This window comes from Sminthopsis crassicaudata, chromosome 6 (genome assembly GCF_048593235.1).
Source record: "Sminthopsis crassicaudata isolate SCR6 chromosome 6, ASM4859323v1, whole genome shotgun sequence".
NCBI classification, from domain to species: domain Eukaryota; kingdom Metazoa; phylum Chordata; class Mammalia; order Dasyuromorphia; family Dasyuridae; genus Sminthopsis; species Sminthopsis crassicaudata.
In genome coordinates, this window is record NC_133622.1 from 252,762,518 (window position 1) to 252,781,719 (window position 19,202).

At 55.2% G+C, this 19,202-nt stretch overlaps 1 protein-coding gene across 4 annotated transcripts in view; it reads right to left on the bottom strand.

The window, feature by feature from the left end:
- Nucleotides 1-991: 991 nt before the first annotated feature.
- KMT5B (lysine methyltransferase 5B) overlaps nt 992-19,202 on the bottom strand; it is a 42,257-nt gene continuing 24,046 nt past the window's right edge. For all 4 annotated transcript variants that reach the window (XM_074273813.1, XM_074273812.1, XM_074273811.1 and 1 more), the window contains exons 4-11: nt 17,150-17,218; nt 8,684-8,849; nt 8,115-8,224; nt 7,799-7,965; nt 7,500-7,519; nt 7,273-7,409; nt 6,396-6,592; nt 992-3,518 (exon numbers count right to left, since the gene is read on the bottom strand). In XM_074273813.1, the coding sequence (XP_074129914.1) occupies nt 1,993-3,518; nt 6,396-6,592; nt 7,273-7,409; nt 7,500-7,519; nt 7,799-7,965; nt 8,115-8,224; nt 8,684-8,849; nt 17,150-17,218 (2,392 nt within the window). In that variant the 3' untranslated portion in view covers nt 992-1,992. The remainder of the gene's footprint in view (nt 3,519-6,395; nt 6,593-7,272; nt 7,410-7,499; nt 7,520-7,798; nt 7,966-8,114; nt 8,225-8,683; nt 8,850-17,149; nt 17,219-19,202) is intronic.

Sequence of the window (19,202 nt, forward strand, 5' to 3'; positions counted from 1 at the left end):
CCAAGAGTTTCGTCCTGGTGCGCTCGGTCCCACAGGAGCCCCTGGCCCACCTCTCGACTCCCACCCGCATTGTCCCCAGCAGCTCTGAGCTTCCCGCCTTAGCGAGGGAAGACCAGCCCCTCGAGATGGCATCTCGAATGGCTTCCAGAGGCTTGTGCGCACTAACCCCTGAGAGGCAGCAAACTACAGCACCGAGTCTTCCATCGGGGAGTCGATGGCCTGAGACCCAGGGGACAGAAATCTCGAAAGACTGACACAAAATAAATAAGGGAAAAAATAAATCTCAACTTAAAAAGCCAGAAAAATGAGAAATGTAATTAAAGATCTTTTATTACTTTACAACGAAAGCTAGAACCCATGGAAGGGTGGCCCCAAGTAGGCAAAGAACCAGCCAGGATATTCCTCTGCCCCCCCACGCCCCCATCCCCAACATGAACTCTTGATTTAAAGGACGGGCCATGATTTTGAGCCTCGGGGCCTACGGCTTCCCCCCGATAATCCCAGCCGCCATAGGCGGCCTGCTTCTCTCACATGTGCTGCTGTAAGGACCAGGGGGGGTCCAGAGGGGCTGGAGCCCCTCGTGGACAGACCACCAAGCTTGGGGGTGGCCCAGGGAATGCACGACCTCCCACGGGAGACAAGGCCGAGGCTTCCCTAAGGAGTATGGTAGGCTGGCCCGCGGACCGGACAGGGAAGGCGAGAGAGGGGAGCCGCCTACCGAGACCAGACACGGGACCCGCGACCGCTGCCTGTCACCCCGGCCGTTCGCTGGCCTCCAGGCTCCGAGCTCAAGGATCTACAGGAGTCGCAGAACCCCACGCGGTCCGGCGTCGGCCCAAGCCGGAATCGGGCCGCTTGGTTCGTCCCGGGCCCCGAGGGCCCGGCGTGGCGCTCTCGGCTGGCGGCGATGGGGCGGGGGCGGGAGGCAGGAGCCGCCGGGCGGCCGGGCCCCCTCGGTGGCCTATGGCATCGGCATGAACGTATGGAAACCTTCCTGGTAAGTTCTTTTAATGTCTCATGACAAAAGTTTCTCACAACACACAAATATTTACAACATGTACAGCGTTTTCAGTCCTTTACATTGAATCTTCAAGACAAACATTTGTATAGGGCACCACAGAACAAAAGCTGTGACTCAGATTTTTATTTCATAAACTATTATAAGTTAAAGTGAATAGATTTCTTTATATTCCTTGTAGCATTTTACAAGTGCAACAGAAAACGATGAAGAACCGAATGAGGAGCTGTGGGTCGTGGGTAAATGTCGCCGGGGGTCACCACATTGTTTCACAGCAAAGTTTTGAAAAAATAAGCACCAATCATTCTTGCAAAGAACAATTTTATCTAAAAGTATTGAAAAGTGTTAAATACAAGGTGTTTAATTTACATAACAAGCAATAAATACACCATATCCAAACTTCCGTCCTGCACGCTGCCACCCGGTACATATAATGTACTAAAAAGGGAGCAAGCCGTCGACGCCTCTGTCATCGGACTAAAAAATCAAGAAAGAAAGAAAGAAATCCATGTGACTTCCAACCAACAGTTGGCTACTAGGACCAAGGCCACGAACAGTCCGGCGGGGACAGCGTACAGTGTGAAACGGACGAAACTCCGGGGGAAACAGCTACCGAGAAAATCAAAGAGCCACAGGTCATTGCTGGTGATAGTAACACGCACTCGAGAACGTTACTATGCTGCTACGGTGATTTTTTAAATTACGCTTTAGTCGGCTCCCAAAGAGCCGGCGGATGCTCTCCGGGTTAAAAATCAGTGTGTAGCCACGTCATTGCTCCCACTGTCCTCGGGAAGGCGGATCTCTCTGTACAACTGGATTCGAGCATTTATTTTACAACAGGGCATCCCCTCGACCTCAGAATTGCACATAAGAAGGCTATTAAAAAGTACGATCAGAAGGCGCGCCCGCGGGCGCCCCTGTCCACGCTCTGCCGGCCGGGCCGATCCAGGAGTGACGGGCGGGGCCGCGGGCGCTCAGGCGTTCAGCCGCAGCGACTGGTCTTCGCGCCGGCGGGAGGAGATGTCGATGTCGATGGAGTCCTTGCCGACGATCAGCCGCAGCCGCTTGGCGGGGGGGAGGGGGATGAAGTCGTCCTCGTAGTCGTCGTCGTAGTCGTCGTCTTCCTCGTCCTCCTCCTCCTCCTCCTCCTCCGAGGACGCCTCCTCGGCGCTCTCCTCCGGGTACTGGCCGTAGCCGTCGCCGTCCACGTGCGACTCCAGCAGGGAGAGCGTCTCCTGGCAGCAGAGGCCGTTCTCGCGCAGCTCCTCGGCGTAGGGCCCGCGGCCCTCCTCGTCGCGCTTCAGCTGGATCTTCAGCTTGGTGGCGCTGCCGCCGCCGCCGGCGCCGCTGAAGCCGTTGTTGAGCTTGGCCACGTAGAGGCTGCTGTCCTTGTCGTGGTCCTTGCTGAGCTTGATGCTGATCTTGGAGGCGCCGGCGCCCTCGGCGTCCTGCTCGTGGGCCTTACTGCTGCTGTCGTGGCGGCGCCGCAGAGTCAATTTGGGGATCCCGGAGCTGTTCTCCAGGATCAGCTGCGCATCGTACCTCGTGATGCGCCGTTTTTTTTTGCTTTTGGCAGTTCTAAAGTTGTCTTTCGTTCTGGAATGGTCGGGCGTCCCCGCAGAACACCCGCCCGCGGCGGCGGGGGCACAGTCCTGGCGGCCCGCGGGCCCCTCCGCTCTGTCCCTGGGCTCCCCGCGGTCGAGCTGCGGGCCGACGAGGGCGGGCGCCGCTTCGTCGCTCTCGGGGGCGTCCGGGGCCGGCGCGGGCTCCTCCGCTTTGGGAAACGGTTTCAGAAGCTTCCCCGGCCGTGATTTCTTTTTGGCCGTGCTGGCATCCTCCTTTGGAGACCTGCCCTCCCCCTTGGGGGATGCGGTGGCCTCGTAGGCCTTTTGCTGGTCGTGCACCGCGTGGGCGGCGGGCGGCTCCGCGGCGTCCGTGTCCGTGCCGGGGCCCGGGCCCGTCCAGGTGCCGGGAGGGCTGCCCTGCAGGCTCGGCTCGAGGGCGGGCTCAGAGGTCTCCTTCCACCCGGTTCTCGTCCTCACTGACCTCCGAGTGATGTAGGCGCAGGGGGACTCCCCGTCCTGCTCGGGAGCCCCGTTCAGGGGCCCCTGCCGGTGTTCCCGGGCCGCGTGGCGGGTGAGGCAGCCGCCGGCCGCGGCGGCACCCCCCGCTCCCTCCGACGCTCTGTCCTTTTTAATGGGCAAGTTTTTGTAGAGAACCACCTTGGGCTCCTTGAGGACCAGGTTCCCCACCTCCAGCTTCCGGGAGGAGCTCTTCTGCTCCGTCCGCCGGCACTGGTTTCTGAGCTTTATCTTGGAGAGCAAAGGCTTGATGACAGGCCTTTTCAGTTTCTTTGGTACCCTGGGATTGTGGAGAGGAGTGAGTTTCGATGAGGTAGAGTTGGAGGCCGCCGGGATCCGCGACACCGACGACGACGGGCGCGTCAGCGATCGGTTCTTGCCGCTCTTCTTTACGCCGACGGACGGTTTCCTGTTAGCAGCTGCAAGAAAAAACCAACAGAGAATCAGAGAGCGGCCTGGCCAGCCCAGGATCCCCCGGACCAAAGGCAGAGGGACCTCGAGGCCACGCAAGGATGGGGGCAGGGGCAGGATGGCGCAAGGGGGCGGGCGGCACGTCTTTCCCCAAATTCATCTCCAAATATTTCCATTTAGGGAGCACCAATTACTATTTGAGGGTCTTCCAAAGGCCACACCTCTTCTGAGTCAACAGGGCCCCAGACAACAGACAGGTTCCCCGAGTCCCTTTTCTATCAATGACCCCAGAAGATACCCCCCCCCCCCCCACTGAAAAGAGCTCGGTGCTTATGCTACAAACGTGTCTGCTCTAGACCGAGTCCAGAGTGGACGCTCTCCCACGTGGTCTCTTCCTACTCTTCCAACAGAAAGGACAGAGCTACGCTCGTGGCCCACACCTCTCCATTCCAACAGCGGCATGAATCCTACGGGACAATGACCCCCACAAAGGGAACAAATGCTCCCAGGAAGAGGTGCCAGCTGGCCCAGGGTAGGCCCTCGGCCGGGCCAGCCAGAACCCAACGGCCACACTCGAAGGCGACGGTTTTAAAAAATACGGAGAAGCTCCCGGCATCTGGAGGGTGAAAAGACGTCGCTGCCCTTCTGGCTCTGGCATCAGGGCATGAGCAGGCAGCCCACTCTTCTTAGGGGAGAGATCACATGGACGATTTGAGATGAAACATGAATTAATGAGAGCCCTGATTAAACTCAGATACAAAGTGCTGGGAACACACAGTCCCTGCCCTCAAGGAACTCCCATTCCAAGGGGGACGATCCTCTGGGGGGAGGTCTCACTGCCTGTCAGCCGGAGGAGTCCCATGGTCCTCAGGAAGCAGCAGCCACGAGGTACCCGGCCAGATCCCGATGTCATTTTCCCTATAAAACCACCCCAGTCCTGCTGCTGAACATGAGACGGAGCCCAGGACTTTGGGGGATACAGCTTTCCCTTCTGTGACCGTAGCCCCTGAAGGAGCAGGTCCAGGCGGCATCCCCAGGATGGCCCCACGACATGGGCGGAGGCGTTCCTCTTCTCCAGGCTCTTGGGTTCAGGTCCCAGGCCGTCCCCATGGCAGTCTGAAGGGAGACGGGGGGGGCCCGCTTCCTGCTGCTTCCCATTTCCCTGTGCCTGAGAGGGAGAGGGGGAGAAGGGCAAGGAGAACCAAGCCCGACGACGACAGAAGGGAGGCAGCATAAGGCCGGGCCCTGCTGGCAACTTCTGAAGGCATCGGCCAGCACACACGAGGAAGCCTCTCGAGAAGAGAAAGCCGGAGCGAGCTAGAGGCAGGCCCGGGCAGGAGAGACTGGCAGCCACGCCGAAAAGAAACCTCTGCTTCTCGTTCCCCCCGGCTCCTCCCTGTAGGGGACAATCTATGCCCCCGCTGGCCGTTAAAGGAGCATCGAAGTCTCTGTCTCTCTCTCCTGCCCTCTTTCACATCCACAATTTATAACAAAGAAATGAAATACAGAAGAAATCACGAAAGAATCGCACTGGCATTCAGACCACCCAGCGTCGTCCAACAGGTAAACAGAACGCAGCCGCCCAGGAGACCGGAAAACAAGGGCACCAAGGAGCCGGTTCTCTAAACTGGACAGCGCCAGTCACCAAGCAAAATCTGCTGGGCAAACGGGCGAGCGGAAGGGCAGGAAGCGGGGGCAGAGCCCCGTCCGCGGCCCTCTGCACAGACTCAGGAAGGACGCTCGGCCTTCCGAGCCCAGACGCTATCCGTAAGGACAGGCCCCCTCAGCCCCCAGGGCAGGACCCTCGCCAGGGACCGGACCGGACTCCGATCCCCCATATCCCAGCATGGCAGTCAGCTCTGCACTGTGGCGCCCCCTAGCAGTCCTCCACCAGCAGTCCTCCACCACCCAGAAGCGGAGGAGAAGCCAATGGAAGGGGAATGGGTGGATTCTTAACCCAAGAAAAGATGGCACATTCAAGGCGACTGCGTGAAACTGAGGCTACACCTCGCACAAGAGGGAACCATCCACTGAATGGCAAACGCCTGTGCCCGCAGCCCACCATCTAGGCCGGGCACCCGGGCACTCTGTGGGGGAAGAGCAGGTCTCCAGGGCCCCCGCGCTCCTAACCCAAGCATGGCTCACTCCACGAGGGCACTGAGCCGGAGCAACGAGCCCAGCCCCCACAAAGCACTCAGTGTGGCGCGTGGGCGCCGTGCGCAGTCCACCCTGCAGAGCTGCAGGGTCCCCTCAGACAGGGTCGTCTGGTGTGGTTTCCCAACTTTTGCAACATTAGTCAAGTTTTGTTGGTTTTCTTCTTCCCTTTTTTTTAAAAAAAAGTGTTATTTTATGGATAGGATGAAACTTTGGGAAGGAAAGAAAAGGATGCTGGGAAAAATTCTGGTGATATAAAACACCAGAAAGTATCAATACAAAGTATTTCAAAACCAGGAAGAATGCACTGAACTCTGGTAGAGGGTGAGCTAAGGCCCTCGGAAAGCCCAGGGCTCTCTGTCAGGGTGCTCGGCCCGCTCCAGGCCCAACGATTTGGGGAAAAACAGCTCAATCAGCTGACCAGAGTCAGCTTCCCATTACTGCAGCGGCCGGGACCCCTCAGGGCCCCGTGTTTAAGCCACGTCCCCCCCAGTTCAAACCCCAGTTCTTCCGGGGGTGCTGAGGGCCGGGCCTATGGTGACGATGGAGGTGGCCCCCATTTCCTCGCCCCGGCACAAGCCTTCACCGTGCTTGGGAGGCGCGGCCCTTCTCTGGGGGGCAGCCTTCCCTGAAGCTCAGTCTCCTCCGCCCCCCTCTCCCAGACAGGGGCTCCGAAGGGCGCCCAGACCCGGGGGGCCCTTCCCCGGTGCGAGGCAGCCGCCCCGACTCACCCGCGTCGGCTTTTTCCTGAGTGGTGTCTGCGTCCGTGTTGGAGCTGACCGACTGGCTGTCCGAGTTCTTGCTGCCGTCGCCCAGCTTCTTCAGCCGGTTTAAGCGCTTGTCGGTCTCTCTCAGCCCGTATTTACTGTTGATGACGGGAGCGGGCGTGGGCAGCCCCACTCTCGACTTAAAAGCACCAGTTCCCCGTCTGCAAGAGAGAAAAGCACCTGAGGCAACAGCGGGCTCCCACCCAGGGGGCCCCCTCGGACCCTCCCCAGCTCCAGGGGCCACGGGACTTGGATACAAGGGAGAAAAGCCAGGGACTGCAGAGGCGCCCATCCCGCTAGTACCGAGGGAGTGGCCTGTGGGGCAATGTGCCCCCCTCTTAAAAACGAGGAAGCTTAGGGGTACCCAAAGCGGAGGCAGATGGCGAGGCCTGAAATGCCAGGGGAGAGCTTGATCTTTTATGCCCTAGGCTGGCGACCTCATCCCGAGCTTTGTGCACTCAGGGTCTGGGCGAGACCTGGGTGGGCCTAAATGCGCAGGCCCGAGTGACGGTTCCTGCCGATGCCCCCCACGGCCCGCACCCCGAATTTGCTAGGGACAGAGGCGAGCGGAGGTTCTGACCGCTGTTCTCGGCCTAAGGGTCTCCCCTGCCCGTTTTATGGTGATTCAGACAAGCGTCCACAGCGTGACCACCCGGGAGGCCGCTGCCCGGAGCCGGAGGAAGCTCTGTGTGGACCGAAGGTGTCGCGCCTTGTGGCCACAAGTGGCCGGGGGTTCTGAGCTCGTGGGCAGTCTTCCCCATCCCTGGGGTGTGGTGGAGACCAGGCCAGAGGCAGAGGTGGGGGGCCGGTTCTGCAGGGCCTTCCCAGACCCAGGACGCACCTTTCACAGGTGTAACACTCGCAGTACTCGTTGTTTTCTCCGAAAAACCCGTCTCCGTAGTAGCAGGAGATTTCCTCCCCGGGCTCGATGTCTCTCAAGGCCTTCACGCAGGCCGTGTCACGACCCGTTGAGACAAACTGCAACGTAACAAGAAGCCGTGAGCGCGCGGCTCCGTCTGAAGCGGGCCCAGCGCGCGGGGACGGGACGCCCTGCCAGGCGATACCTACCTTACAGTTAGGTCTGCAATCTGAAAAATGTCCAAAAGATAAAGTCAATTAAGTGCTGACAAGATCTGAAACACGAACAATTACAGAAGCCTGAAATAAGCTTTCAGAGCCACGCCGAAGCGGGCGCCCGGGGGGGGGGCGGGAGCTTGCTACAGGGGACGCGGGGTGACGGGAGCCCCCCACCGGAGCCGGCCTTGGGGCCCTAACGCCTGGGGGGGCCGAGCCGGCCTGCCCGGCACCTAGCTTGGGGCCGCCTTCCCAGACAGCAGAGGGCTGCGCCCCGCCCCCGCCCATCTTACCATGGTTTATGAAGGCCGCGGGACCGAGCCAGAGCTGGGCGCAGTTCTTCCTGGTGGAGTACATGACGCTGAAGTCGTTCTCTCCGTGCCGAAGAAGCATGTTCTCCTCTATTTCCGAGAGTTCGGCGATACACCCCACCAGCAACTCGATCTTGTCGTTCCGTTTCCTACAGAAAACGCGAAAAGGAAGCGCTCGCGGCCTGGGCAGCGCACGGCCACTCCAGGCCGGCGCCCCTCCCCGTCCCCACCAGGCCCGGGCTCTCCCGGGGCCGCCCCACCCCGGCCGAGCGTCCCCTCGGGGGAGTCTCCTAGTTACCACTCTTTTGTTGCCACGATTTTGGCTCCATTCTGTTCTGAAGAATATCGATTGCACGGCAGGATTTCAAATCCGCTGTCAGTCGCAAACATTCGCAAATAAATAAATACCTGAAACGGGGAGAAAGGTCCGGTGTAAGTGGGCCCCAAAGCGCCCGACGGCCACCCCGGGCCCGTCCTGGGGCAGAGCTCTCTGGAGAGCCCCTCCGTAACTCTCCCCACCACATTTCACGTTATCTCCAGTTTCTTGTCGATAACTGAAGCCAGGAGATACCCCCATTCATTAACCAGCGTCCTCTCAGCGCATTGGGGGGTCGACACAGCCCCTCCCCCCCGCCAGCCTTGTCACAAGCCGCAGCTCCTGAGGAGCCTGCGCGGTCCAAGGGGGCCGGCTCCGCCGCTGACCGCCCACTGGACTGGACTAAGCTGCCCTGCGCTCCAAGGCTGTCTCCTATTGCGTGCTCTCCTAGGCCCCTTCGGGGCCCTCGCTGCCCGGCCCCACGTCCCACCACAAAGTCACGTGGGGCAGAGTCTGCGCCAACCCGGGGCCGCTCCCCCCCAGACACCTACGTGCTCCTTGAACAACCGCTCCTGCGCCTTATTCTTGTTCAGAAAATAGTGCCGCGCCCACTCGCCCGAGGTCAGGCATTTGAAGGCCTTCTCCAAGTGCTCGTCTTTCTTAAAGCGCTCAATCACCTCCTTCAGCTCTTCCTGCCTTCCTTTAATAGGCCGAAATCTGAAAGGAGACGCGGAGACCTTGCACCGGGCGACCCCGAACCCTCGAGTCCCCGCCAGCAGCGACGCAGCCCAGCCCCAGGACCCCCAGGACCCCCAGCACCCGTCCCTGAGCGCTCCCCAGAGGCTCTTTTGGGTTATTTGCCTCGATTTCATGTCACGGCATTTTCCATTTTTCTATATTTTCTGAGTTCTGAAATTAACCTTCAGTTTCAGAAATATGCTCCCCCCTCCTCCCCGCCTCCTCCTGCACTCCCCCCACGAGTTGTGCTCTCTGGCCCAGCCCGGGTCCTGGGGGGCTCTGAGGGGGACCTGCCTCAGGAAGCCTGGCCCCTCTGAGGGGAGCACCCCTGGGGAGAGAGAGCGGCCTGAGGGGGGGGGCATGTCCACAGAGCCCGGGCAATCTGCTCCAGGGCCAGGGCAAGGAAGGAGGGGCCCGCCCTCTAGTGGCCAAACAGGGTGGCCGGCAGGTGGCCCTGTAGGCTTCAGGCCCAAGGCGGGCAAGGGATGAGTCTTTGGTTGTGGCCCCCGCTTCTGCAGCAGTTCTAGGAAGGTGTGGGCGGGGAGGGGGGCTCCTAGATCACAGGACATTAATTCTATGATTCTGAAAAAGAGCAGCAAAGCAAAGGACTCAGGGCCACGTTCCGCCCTTCCACAGCCCACGTTCCGCCCTTCCACAGCCCGGGTGGGCACTCCCCAGACGGGCTCGGGGCCACATTCCGCCCTTCCACAGCCCAGGTGGGCACTCCCCAGGCGGGCTCGGGGCCACATTCCGCCCTTCCACAGCCCAGGTGGGCACTCCCCAGACAGGCTCGGGGCCACATTCCGCCCTTCCACAGCCCAGGTGGGCACTCCCCAGACGGGCTCGGGGCCACGTTCTGCCCTTCAGGTGGGCACTTCCCAGGGCAGGCTCATGGAGCACGTCCGCCCCCCTCCAAAGACGATGACAAATGAGCAGGAAAAGGATGGTGGCTCCCGCCCTGCCCTTAGATGGGGAGGAGACTTCTGCAGGCACCCCATGGAGGGTCCTCCAGGCAAGGCCAGCAGAAGGCACCCCAAATCTGTTTTGAAAAATGGGATCCCACAGGAATGAGAACTAATACTGTTGGATGATTCCTCCGGCCCATCCATGCTCCGGGGCTCGGCCCCCTTCACCAGCTCGCAGAGGGTCCTGGCCCCCTCCCTGCCCAGGACCTCCCCACCTTGGGCCCCCTGACTCTCATCGTGCCTCAAGAGGCCGGGCACCGAGGATACACAGAAATCTAGGTCAAGCGCCTTGGGTTGGGGGCAGAGGGCCCAAGGTGTGGTGGCCCTGAGAGGGTGGGGGCAGTTAGTGGGGGCTGGGAAGGCCACCCCAAGATGGGGAGCAGAGGCAAGGGATGAGAATGGAGGCACAGCATGGAAGGCCCGAGGTCAAACCCAGCCTAGACCTGATGGGTGACCCCCAGGCCTGCAGAGAGGAGCTCTCCAAGGGACACAAAGCCTGGCATGAGGCAGGAGCGCCCCCTGCTTCTCCCCTCTGTTCTAAGGGACAGCTGCGGCGCAGGGCGGACCCCCAAAAGAAGGGAGGAGGCCAGCGGTCCAGAAGAATCCCACCCACCGAAGGACCAAGGAAGCGCTGCAGTCCCCAGAGCAGAGGGGAAGACAAGCATGGAGCACGGAGGAGGTCTGCAGCCGCCCCACAGGAGGGCCTGGACTCCTAGAGGCCCCCGCAGCTTCAGTGCCTCCGATTCCTCATCTGAGAAATGGGGGTCACGACTGTCTCCCTCTGGAAGGATCAAAGCCAGTTTTTGTGCAATGAAAAGTCCTTGAGGGTGCGCTGGGGACACGCGCGTGCAACATACATTTGCATTTATGTACACTACAGAACCCCAGACTGGCATTTAAATGGGGGGACCGAGCCAGATGCTCCTGGATCCGGGAGTTGGTGGAAGGACCGGCCAGTCCTCACTTTGGGAGGGACACCGTGGAGAGAGAGAGGGGCAGAGGACGCAGAGCCTGGAGGCGACAGCTGCCTGCTGGGCTCCAGGGGCCAGAGCAGGTTCAAATGTAATGGCAAGGAGAACAAAAGCAAGTGAATTTAGGGAAAGCTGACCCCGGAGGGAGGAACCGGTTTGCTTGGATGTAACAAGACAGAAGGGGCCCAGAGGGGAGGACCGGCTGTCCAAGCCGCAGAGCTGGCATCTGAGGACGAATCCTGGTGCCTCGAATGCCCACGTGTAGGAGCAATGGCTCTGGGCCTCAGAGCTGCTGATTCTATCATCCAGTTCTACTTTCATTTTAGCAGAAAAGGAAACTGAGGCCCCAAAGGGGTGAGTGCAAAGGCAGAGCCGAGGCCAGAAACTTCCTCTCCCGGTCCCGGCCGTCACCCTCCTCCAGCCTCCAAGCTATCAAAAGTACCCTACAAATGGGGGTGACTGACTTGGCCATCTGACGCCATGGGACAGGCCCATCTCTGAGGGGGAAGGCCCAAGGCAGAGACCCTGGGCAGCCCTGCGGGGGACAGGGCATACCCTGCAGTCACGGGAGGGTCGGGAAAGCAAGGTCAGGAGCCTCAGCTCTGTAGCTTCGGCAGTTACTTCCCACCATGGGCTTTGGGCAACGCTCTGAACCCAGAAGGGACCCAGCAAGGGGGTGCCCTTGTCTCCCATTCTCCCCTGCAGCAGAAGAGACGCACCTTTACGGCAGCATCGGCCCTGGGAACCGAAAGACTCTCAGGGGGAAATGCCCAAAGATGCTGCCTGGGAGGAGAGCCAAGAGACCAGGGGAGACCACCCTGCTCCGCTAACCCCCAGGGGGATCTCCTACCGGCCTGCAACTTCCCCCCAGCAGGAGGGGAGGATGGAGAGAGAGTCCCTCAAATAATGCTACAAAAATACCAAGTCCTAAGCCCACGGGGAAATCAAGGTCTTGAAGAGAGACGGCCAGGGAAAGCTAGGGAGGCTTGTCCGTGTCACCGACTTGTGTCGTACTTGAAGCTGTTCTAGCTTTCTGGACTCCGTCCTGGGAAGCAGACTAATTCTTGTTTCAAGCTTTCAAGTGGGCGACTAAATCTGCAAGATTCCTTTTCCCATTTCACCGTCGGCCACACAGTAACTTCAGAGGAAAGAGCAACTAATCAAAGAAAGGAAAACTTGTTTTTGCTTTGTAGGAATTTCTGCCACTATAAACAAAGCAGGGTCCAAATGATGGTAATTGCTAAAAATATGTTTTCCTAGATTTTTGAAATTGTTATTAATCCAGATTTGATCTGATTGAGATTTGTCTGAAAATAATGATGCCAAAAAAAAAAATTGCTAGAAAAATGCAAGGAAACCAGAGTTTCTCTCCAGTTTCAAAAATTTATTGGCTGTGTTTTCTTAATCTTATCTTAAAAGCAAGTTTTCTTATTTCCATTTACCCAGTTTCCTGATCTCTAAAAAGGAAAATAATGGCCCCTTCCTCCCAGGGTTGTTGTATATAGAAGTGACACAGTGATTGTGAAGCACACAACACAATGACTGACATGTGGTCAGCCCTAGAGAAGTGTTAACTTTTTGTTATTGCCTTTGAGTTTATACTGTGATGACTCGCTATCAGGTGGAATGGTTCAATATGAAGCAATTCCATTTCTTTTCATTAAAGCAGTTGCCCCCATGATAAATTATTCTGTATTGGGATTTATGTAAGACAATCTGGAAATGCATTAGGCTGAACTGATGTCATCTGACCAGTAATACAGTTTGTTTCATATTTTAAAATGTGATTTTCTATTGAATTTACATGTGAAATTTGAGAAATCATTGCATTAGAAATGCTGTTAGAAGATAGAGCACCAGGCCTGAAGTCAGGAGGACCTGAGTTCAAATCTGGTTTCAGACACTTAATACTTCATGGCTATGTGACCCTGGGCAAGTCACTCAACTCCAATTGCTTCAGGAAAAAAACCCAAAAAAACAAAGAAAGAAAGAAAGAAAAATAACTTTTAAAAATCTAAAGACAGATTACAATTTGAGCTATTAAAGAATGTAATTTTTTAAAAAATTGAAAATTCGGTAAATAAAGTGTCAGGTCTGGAATCAAGAGGAACTGAGTTAAAATTCAGTCTCTAATGTGTAGCCCTGGACAAGTCACTTAACCCTGATTGCCTAAGTTTCCTTTTTTGTGAGATGAGTCGGAGAAAGAAATGATCAACTGCTCCAGTATCTTTGCCAAGAAAACTCTAAATGCAGTCACAGAGTTGGATAAGACTAAAACAGATGAACAAAAATATTAAACAGGGTATATACAATAATTTTCTGTTTGGGGAAAAAAGTTAAACAGATCCATTAAGAAATTTTTATCTGACAGGAACAAATAATGATGAATGTTGGAGGGGATGTGGGAAAACTGGGACACTGATGCATTGTTGGTGGAGTTGTGAAAGAATCCAACCATTCTGGAGAGCAATCTGGAATTATGCCCAAAAAGTGATCAAACTGTGCCTACCCTTTGACCCAGCAGTGCTGCTATTGGGCTTATATCCCAAAGAAATACTAAAGAGCGGAAAGGGACCTGTATGTGCCAGAATGTTTGTGGCAGCTCTTTTTGTAGTGGCCAGAAGCTGGAAGATGAATGGATGTCCATCAATTGGAGAATGGTTGGGTAAATTATGGTATATGAATGTTATGGAATATTATGGCTCTGTAAGAAATGACCAGCAGGAGGAATACAGAGAGGCCTGGAGAGACTTAAATCAACTGATGCTGAGTGAAAAGAACAGAACTAGGAGATGAAGACGTATTCTGATGGAAGTGGAAATGTTCAACATAAAGAAGATCCAACTCACTTCCAGTTGATCAATGATGGACAGAAACAACTACACCCAGAGAAGGAACACTGGGAAGTGAATGTAAACTGTTAGCACTACTGTCTGTCTACCCAGGTATCTACCTTTGGAATCCAATTCTTAACGTGCAACAAGAAAATGGGATTTACACACATATATTGTATCTAGGTTATACTGTAACACATATAAAATGTATGGGATTGCCTGTCATCGAGGGGAGGGAGTAGAGGGAGGGAGGGGAAAATTTGGAAAAATGAATACAAGGGATAATGTTATAAAAAAAAATTACTCATACATATATACTGTCAAAAAATTTTTTATAATTATAAAATTAATAAAAAAAATCTTTATCTGTGAGATTACTTGAGTTTGCATTTAGGCAGGATTGTGAGATTTTATTAGCTCTTTACATATTATAAAATATGAAATATTGAATCTTGAGAATTTAGAACAGAATTTTAAAAAGGATCCTCTCTCCCACTCTGTCAAAGAAGGGGGGAATTTATTAGTTTATTATAATAAAGAGTAAATTTCATTTGGAAATTTTTAGCTATATCTTATAAACATGATGAAACTATTGTTTAGGGTGGTTTAAAAATGTAACTACAGATGGATGTCTGTCTCTGGGAAAAGTTGGAGGTTGACCTTAATGTGGTGCAAAGGTCAGTTTCTCCATGGTGCTATTTACTCTTCGCACAGGAAATTTCCTCACCTGGTTAATTCTGAGCCTGACTTTTTATACCCTGTGAATAACGTGGAGCTTTACCAGATGGCTGGCTGTCGGATATGACTTTTGCCTGGAATCAAACAGAACTAAGGGAGGCTTTTCCCCCTGTAATGGCATGTCAGGTCAGTCTGGTCTTGTGGGAATGATTCTTGACAATGTCATAACTATGTTCCTCCTTTTTTTTCATAGTCAGCTTCTATAATCAGAGTAAGTGTACAATCGAAGTTCTGAAAGTACAATATTAACTTATTAATAGACAGATACTGTAACATCTCTGAGTCACTATGAAAAGATACAAAAGTATGAGAAATCTCACAAGTGTCATCTGTATTTGTGGTCAAATAATATAGGGATGGTATCCTCCTAAGAAGGAATTCATAATATAAAAGTTTTCTAATTAAATAGAATAGCAAATCTTGAGAAAAACAACAGGATTAGTCTGGTTTTTAGGTTATATATTTGTATGATTGGCTTCCAAATGATTTAATGGAAAATTAAAGCTTCAAGTATATTTTAATAACAAGATCTCAAAATTGGAATAAAGATTTTGCACATAAAATTATATTGATAATTGTAAAGAAAATAAAATTATTTTATCATTTTAAAGTATTTGTCTGATAATTTAAAAAATGGAATCACTTTACAAATTAGGCCCAGATGGATTTTTGAATGTGTGTACATTATGTATATGAATGTGTGCTGCACAATCCTTAAAATGTAATATAAGTTATTATTTTTGTTTTTAGAAAGACAAGGCAGTCACAACCAGAACAGCAGACAGGATGTGACTGTCTCTTAGTACAGTAAGGTCATGGGGACAAGGAGCTACACGACGTGGAGCTAAGAAAAAAGTGGAGGGCACCCTGACTTTTCCTGTGACTTGCCAAGTACCATCTCTCCCAGGTTATGGCTTCAAGAGAGTCACACATATTGCTATGTCTTATATACGGCAGTGTCAAGGGCTCAAAAAAAAAAAAAGAGCCACAGTACAGAGCACTGCAGAAATTGAAACAGAGGGCTGTGAAAGGCAAAGGTTTGTTCTTCAAGCAAGCTAGATGCAGCTGTGAGAGTGTTAGGATATAAGAGAAGGGTCCCTCGGGAAGTGAAGCCATGGAACTCAAAGCCCGGCCCCTGAGCTGAGGGTCTCCACAGGACCATCATCAAGCTCGTGGTTTTACTCAGTGAGCCGAGCGGGAGGGCCCAGCTACAAAACCCAGACAACCCCACGATCCGTTTCCATTTCTGGCTGACATGGCCCGAGCAGTATAAGGACGAACATCTGCAGCTCCTGTAGTTCCTCTGGTGGGCTGGCCCTGCCAAGTCAGGGAGCTAGAGGGTCGGGGGCATCCTGCGTCCGAGTGTTGCTCTTGGACCACTGAGGCAGACGGCATCAGTCTCCTACAAGCCATGGCCAAAGCTGAGACTGAGAGTCAGACCACTAAAACAACTCCTCCTCACGGCCGACAAGGCTGTCAGGTGGGCCGCAGGATTACCCAGAGGGAAAGCAGGATGGGGATTCATGGACACCAAACCAGGTGAGCCGGCTAGAGGATGCTGGGAAACAAGCAGAACCTGCCTAGCATCCTCTGTGAGCACAGGCACCTTCCAGAAGCCCCAAAGGGGGTAGACCGGACATCTTTACTGGAGCCACAGCCCAGGCAGACCCTGACTCAGTCCCTCATACTGAGCAGCCAATAATAGTAGTAGCTCTCCCACAAGAAAACACAAGCAGAGGGAAGGGGGCTGGAGCAAGGAACGAGTTTAGATGTAAATTCTCTTCTCTAAAAACATCTCGGTCTCAATCCCAACCATCAGCAGGAGCTGTGGGAGAAACTGGACAAGAAACCTGTGTTTCTCAATTCCTATTACTGGTGGTCATGGAAGGGGCTCTCTCCCCCATCCCCACTGTGCCCCAGGCCTACTAAATTGAGGCCACAGGCAGAAAAATCCTCGAGTCCAAATATTTTAAGGCAAATTTAAAATGCAATGAGAAAACTCCATCTCTCCTTCCGAAGTCACTCCCCCGGGCAGGGGAATGTCTTCTTCCTGGTGCTCTCAACATTATGACGATCTTCTGCCTGAATTTCCTGACGCTGACCCGACATTGAGCTCGGCCACCGAGCAGCTTTGGGAACGTGGCCAGAAGCACCCACAGACACGTGCCCCTGGATTTGTTTCCCCATAAAACAGAGCAAGATCTTCAAGCAGCGGTGACGGGAAGCGGGGGCAGCTTTGGACAATGGTCTCAAACCACTGAGTCCCTCCCCGCAGGGGAGACGCTCTCATGTCACAAACGCTAGACGGCCCGAGCTTTCCAGTCCTGACGCGTGTCTGCTATGAGTAGCAGCAACTAAAAAGCTGCCATCCATCCACGTGGGAAAGGGCACTCGTGGGCATGAGCGCGCGCGCGCACACGCACACACACACACACACACACACTCTCTCTCTCTCTCTCTCTCTCTCTCTCACTCCCCCCTCTCCATGTCTGCCCCTCACTCTCACTTTGGTCGCCCATGAGGCGCAGCCACCGTACTGAGCTCTCCCCGCACCACCAGGAGTGACTGAAGGAATGAAGTGACCACAGGAGTCAGGAGAGAAGAGAGGAGGGTGGAAAATGCCCAGAGGGGCCATGCCCAGGAAGGCCACCTGGCAGCTCCCGTGGGGCTCTCCTTCTCTGGTCCCTGACCAAGGTCATGGTGTGCTTCCAAGGGCACCCTCGCCAGGACTACTAGAGCCGGGCACCCCGGGGTGGGCGCTGGTGACCTACCTCACTGGGTGCGTGTGAGGGCAGCTGTCCGATTTGGTGAAGTGCCTGGAGCTCCTCCAAGGAAAGGCGCTGCAGATGCAAAAACAAATGGGTGTGAGAATCTGAGGCGGGCTGAGCAGGAAGCCTGGGGAGCCCAGGGCCCGGGCAGGGGCCCGACATGGGGCTTGGACTGGGCACCTTCTGAGCCCCCTTCCCTGACCTCACTCCAAACCAATGACCAGGGCCCACCGCCAGGATCTGACCACCCAGTGCCCAAGCAGAGTCCAAGGGAAGAGGCAGGACCCCCAGGGACGGTCCTATCTCCCCCCACCCTCCATCCTAGAAATGGTGTAGACAGAAGCAGCCCCAGGACACGAGCCATGGGCAGAACGAGGCCGTGGCTGACCCCACCCTGCCCCAGCCCTGCAGGGGTCCCAGTCTAAGGCCCTCATCTTCAGATGACAAAGCGGGAGGAGGTTTCTCATGATGTCTGAGGTCAAACAGCAAGTACTGGAGGGAGGAAGACCCGTGTTCAAGGTCAGTGTCCACCCCAGCCCTTCCCAAGGGCTCTTGGTTCTTGGGCTGCAGGTCTGGGGCAGCTCGCCTAAATGCCAATTGGGCATGTATCTGTGGTTGACCAGAACCTCCTGGAAAGGGCCCGTGGCCCTCAGGGACATCTCCCCTCTTCCGCTCTCAATGCCCTCCTGCCATAGACTTCAGATGGATGGCGAGTCCAGGTCTCATTCTCACAGCATCCCTCGTGGGGCTCCGTGGGAAGAGCTGCTCCCCCTCCTGCCCCCTGTGGCCCCTGGTGCAGTAGGGGCTTCTGGGCTCCTTCCAGCTTTCCATCTATCACCCACATTCCGCCTCAGAGGTGACTTTTCGGACCTTCGCTAACTGTCCCGTCCTCCTCCCAGGATGCTGCAGCAGAAAGCGCACAAGTTCAAAGTGCCGCCGGCCATCTCTGGCCCCGAAAGCCGTCTCTCCTGGGATCCCGGGCTGCCAACCACTAGTCACTCGAGTTTGCTGCAGGCTCCATATCTGCTGACTCAGCTGTGACCCAAAGTCAATGAGGCAGGTCTGCCTGCTGGGCTCCAGAAGCCAGACGTGGTCCCCAAGCAGGAACATGGGCTCTTGTGCTTCCTGCACGCTCAGGCCACACACAGGCTTCCCGGCTTGCGGCCTGCCCAACATCACAGCACGTCGATGGCGTGGGAGACTCCACTCCTGGCCAGGACGCGGCCCGTGGCCAGAAGCTGCTGGCCGGAGCCGAGCACCTTCCTCCGGCGAGCAGCCCCGGCCACTCCGGAGAGCTGCTGTAGCCCCAGAGTTTCGGCCACGTCCTGTCTGGGTTCTACTGGCAAAGAGACTGGTTCCTTCTCCAGCTCATTTTACCAACGAGGAAACTGAGGCAAGCAGGGTGAAGGGGCCACATGGCCAGTGGGTGGCCAGGGCTGAGCCAAGTTACTTGTGACCTGAGATTCGGCCACTTGGAGACCGTGCAGCCATTCTGACGTCCCCTCCTCTGCTCCCCAAGACCCTCAGAGGCTGCTTGGACCCTTTTATTTCTCCTTCTGCTTGTTCTTTTCACCCCTCATTTCAGCAGACTCCGGGTGGTCTCGAGGCAGGTCCATCAGGGGTCACAGTTCTACGGGATGTGCAGAGGGATCTCCCGACCCAGTCCTTTACAGCCCCCAGTGACCACCGCCTTGCCTCCCTTCCTTTACCAACAACCTTCTCCAAGGGCTTTTCTGCTCCTGCCATTTGTTCGTGGCCTGCAGCACGGGCACCCTCTAGCTCCTGGGACTACTTCCGCCTTCTCTGAGCCCTCCCTCCCCAGCTCCAGATGCCTGGGCAGTTGGCTACTACTGACCACATTTCCCTTTTCCAGATACTGTGATGTCCCTGAGAAGCTGCAGCCCATCCATTTCCGGACTTCTGGCATCATTATCCTCTCTCTCCAGCCCTGACCTCTCTCTACTCATTGCCTGCTGGGCAGAGAGAATCCATCCTCTCTAATTCAACTGATCCAACATCCATTTCATCATCTTCCCCGCCGTGGCTGCCCTACTTG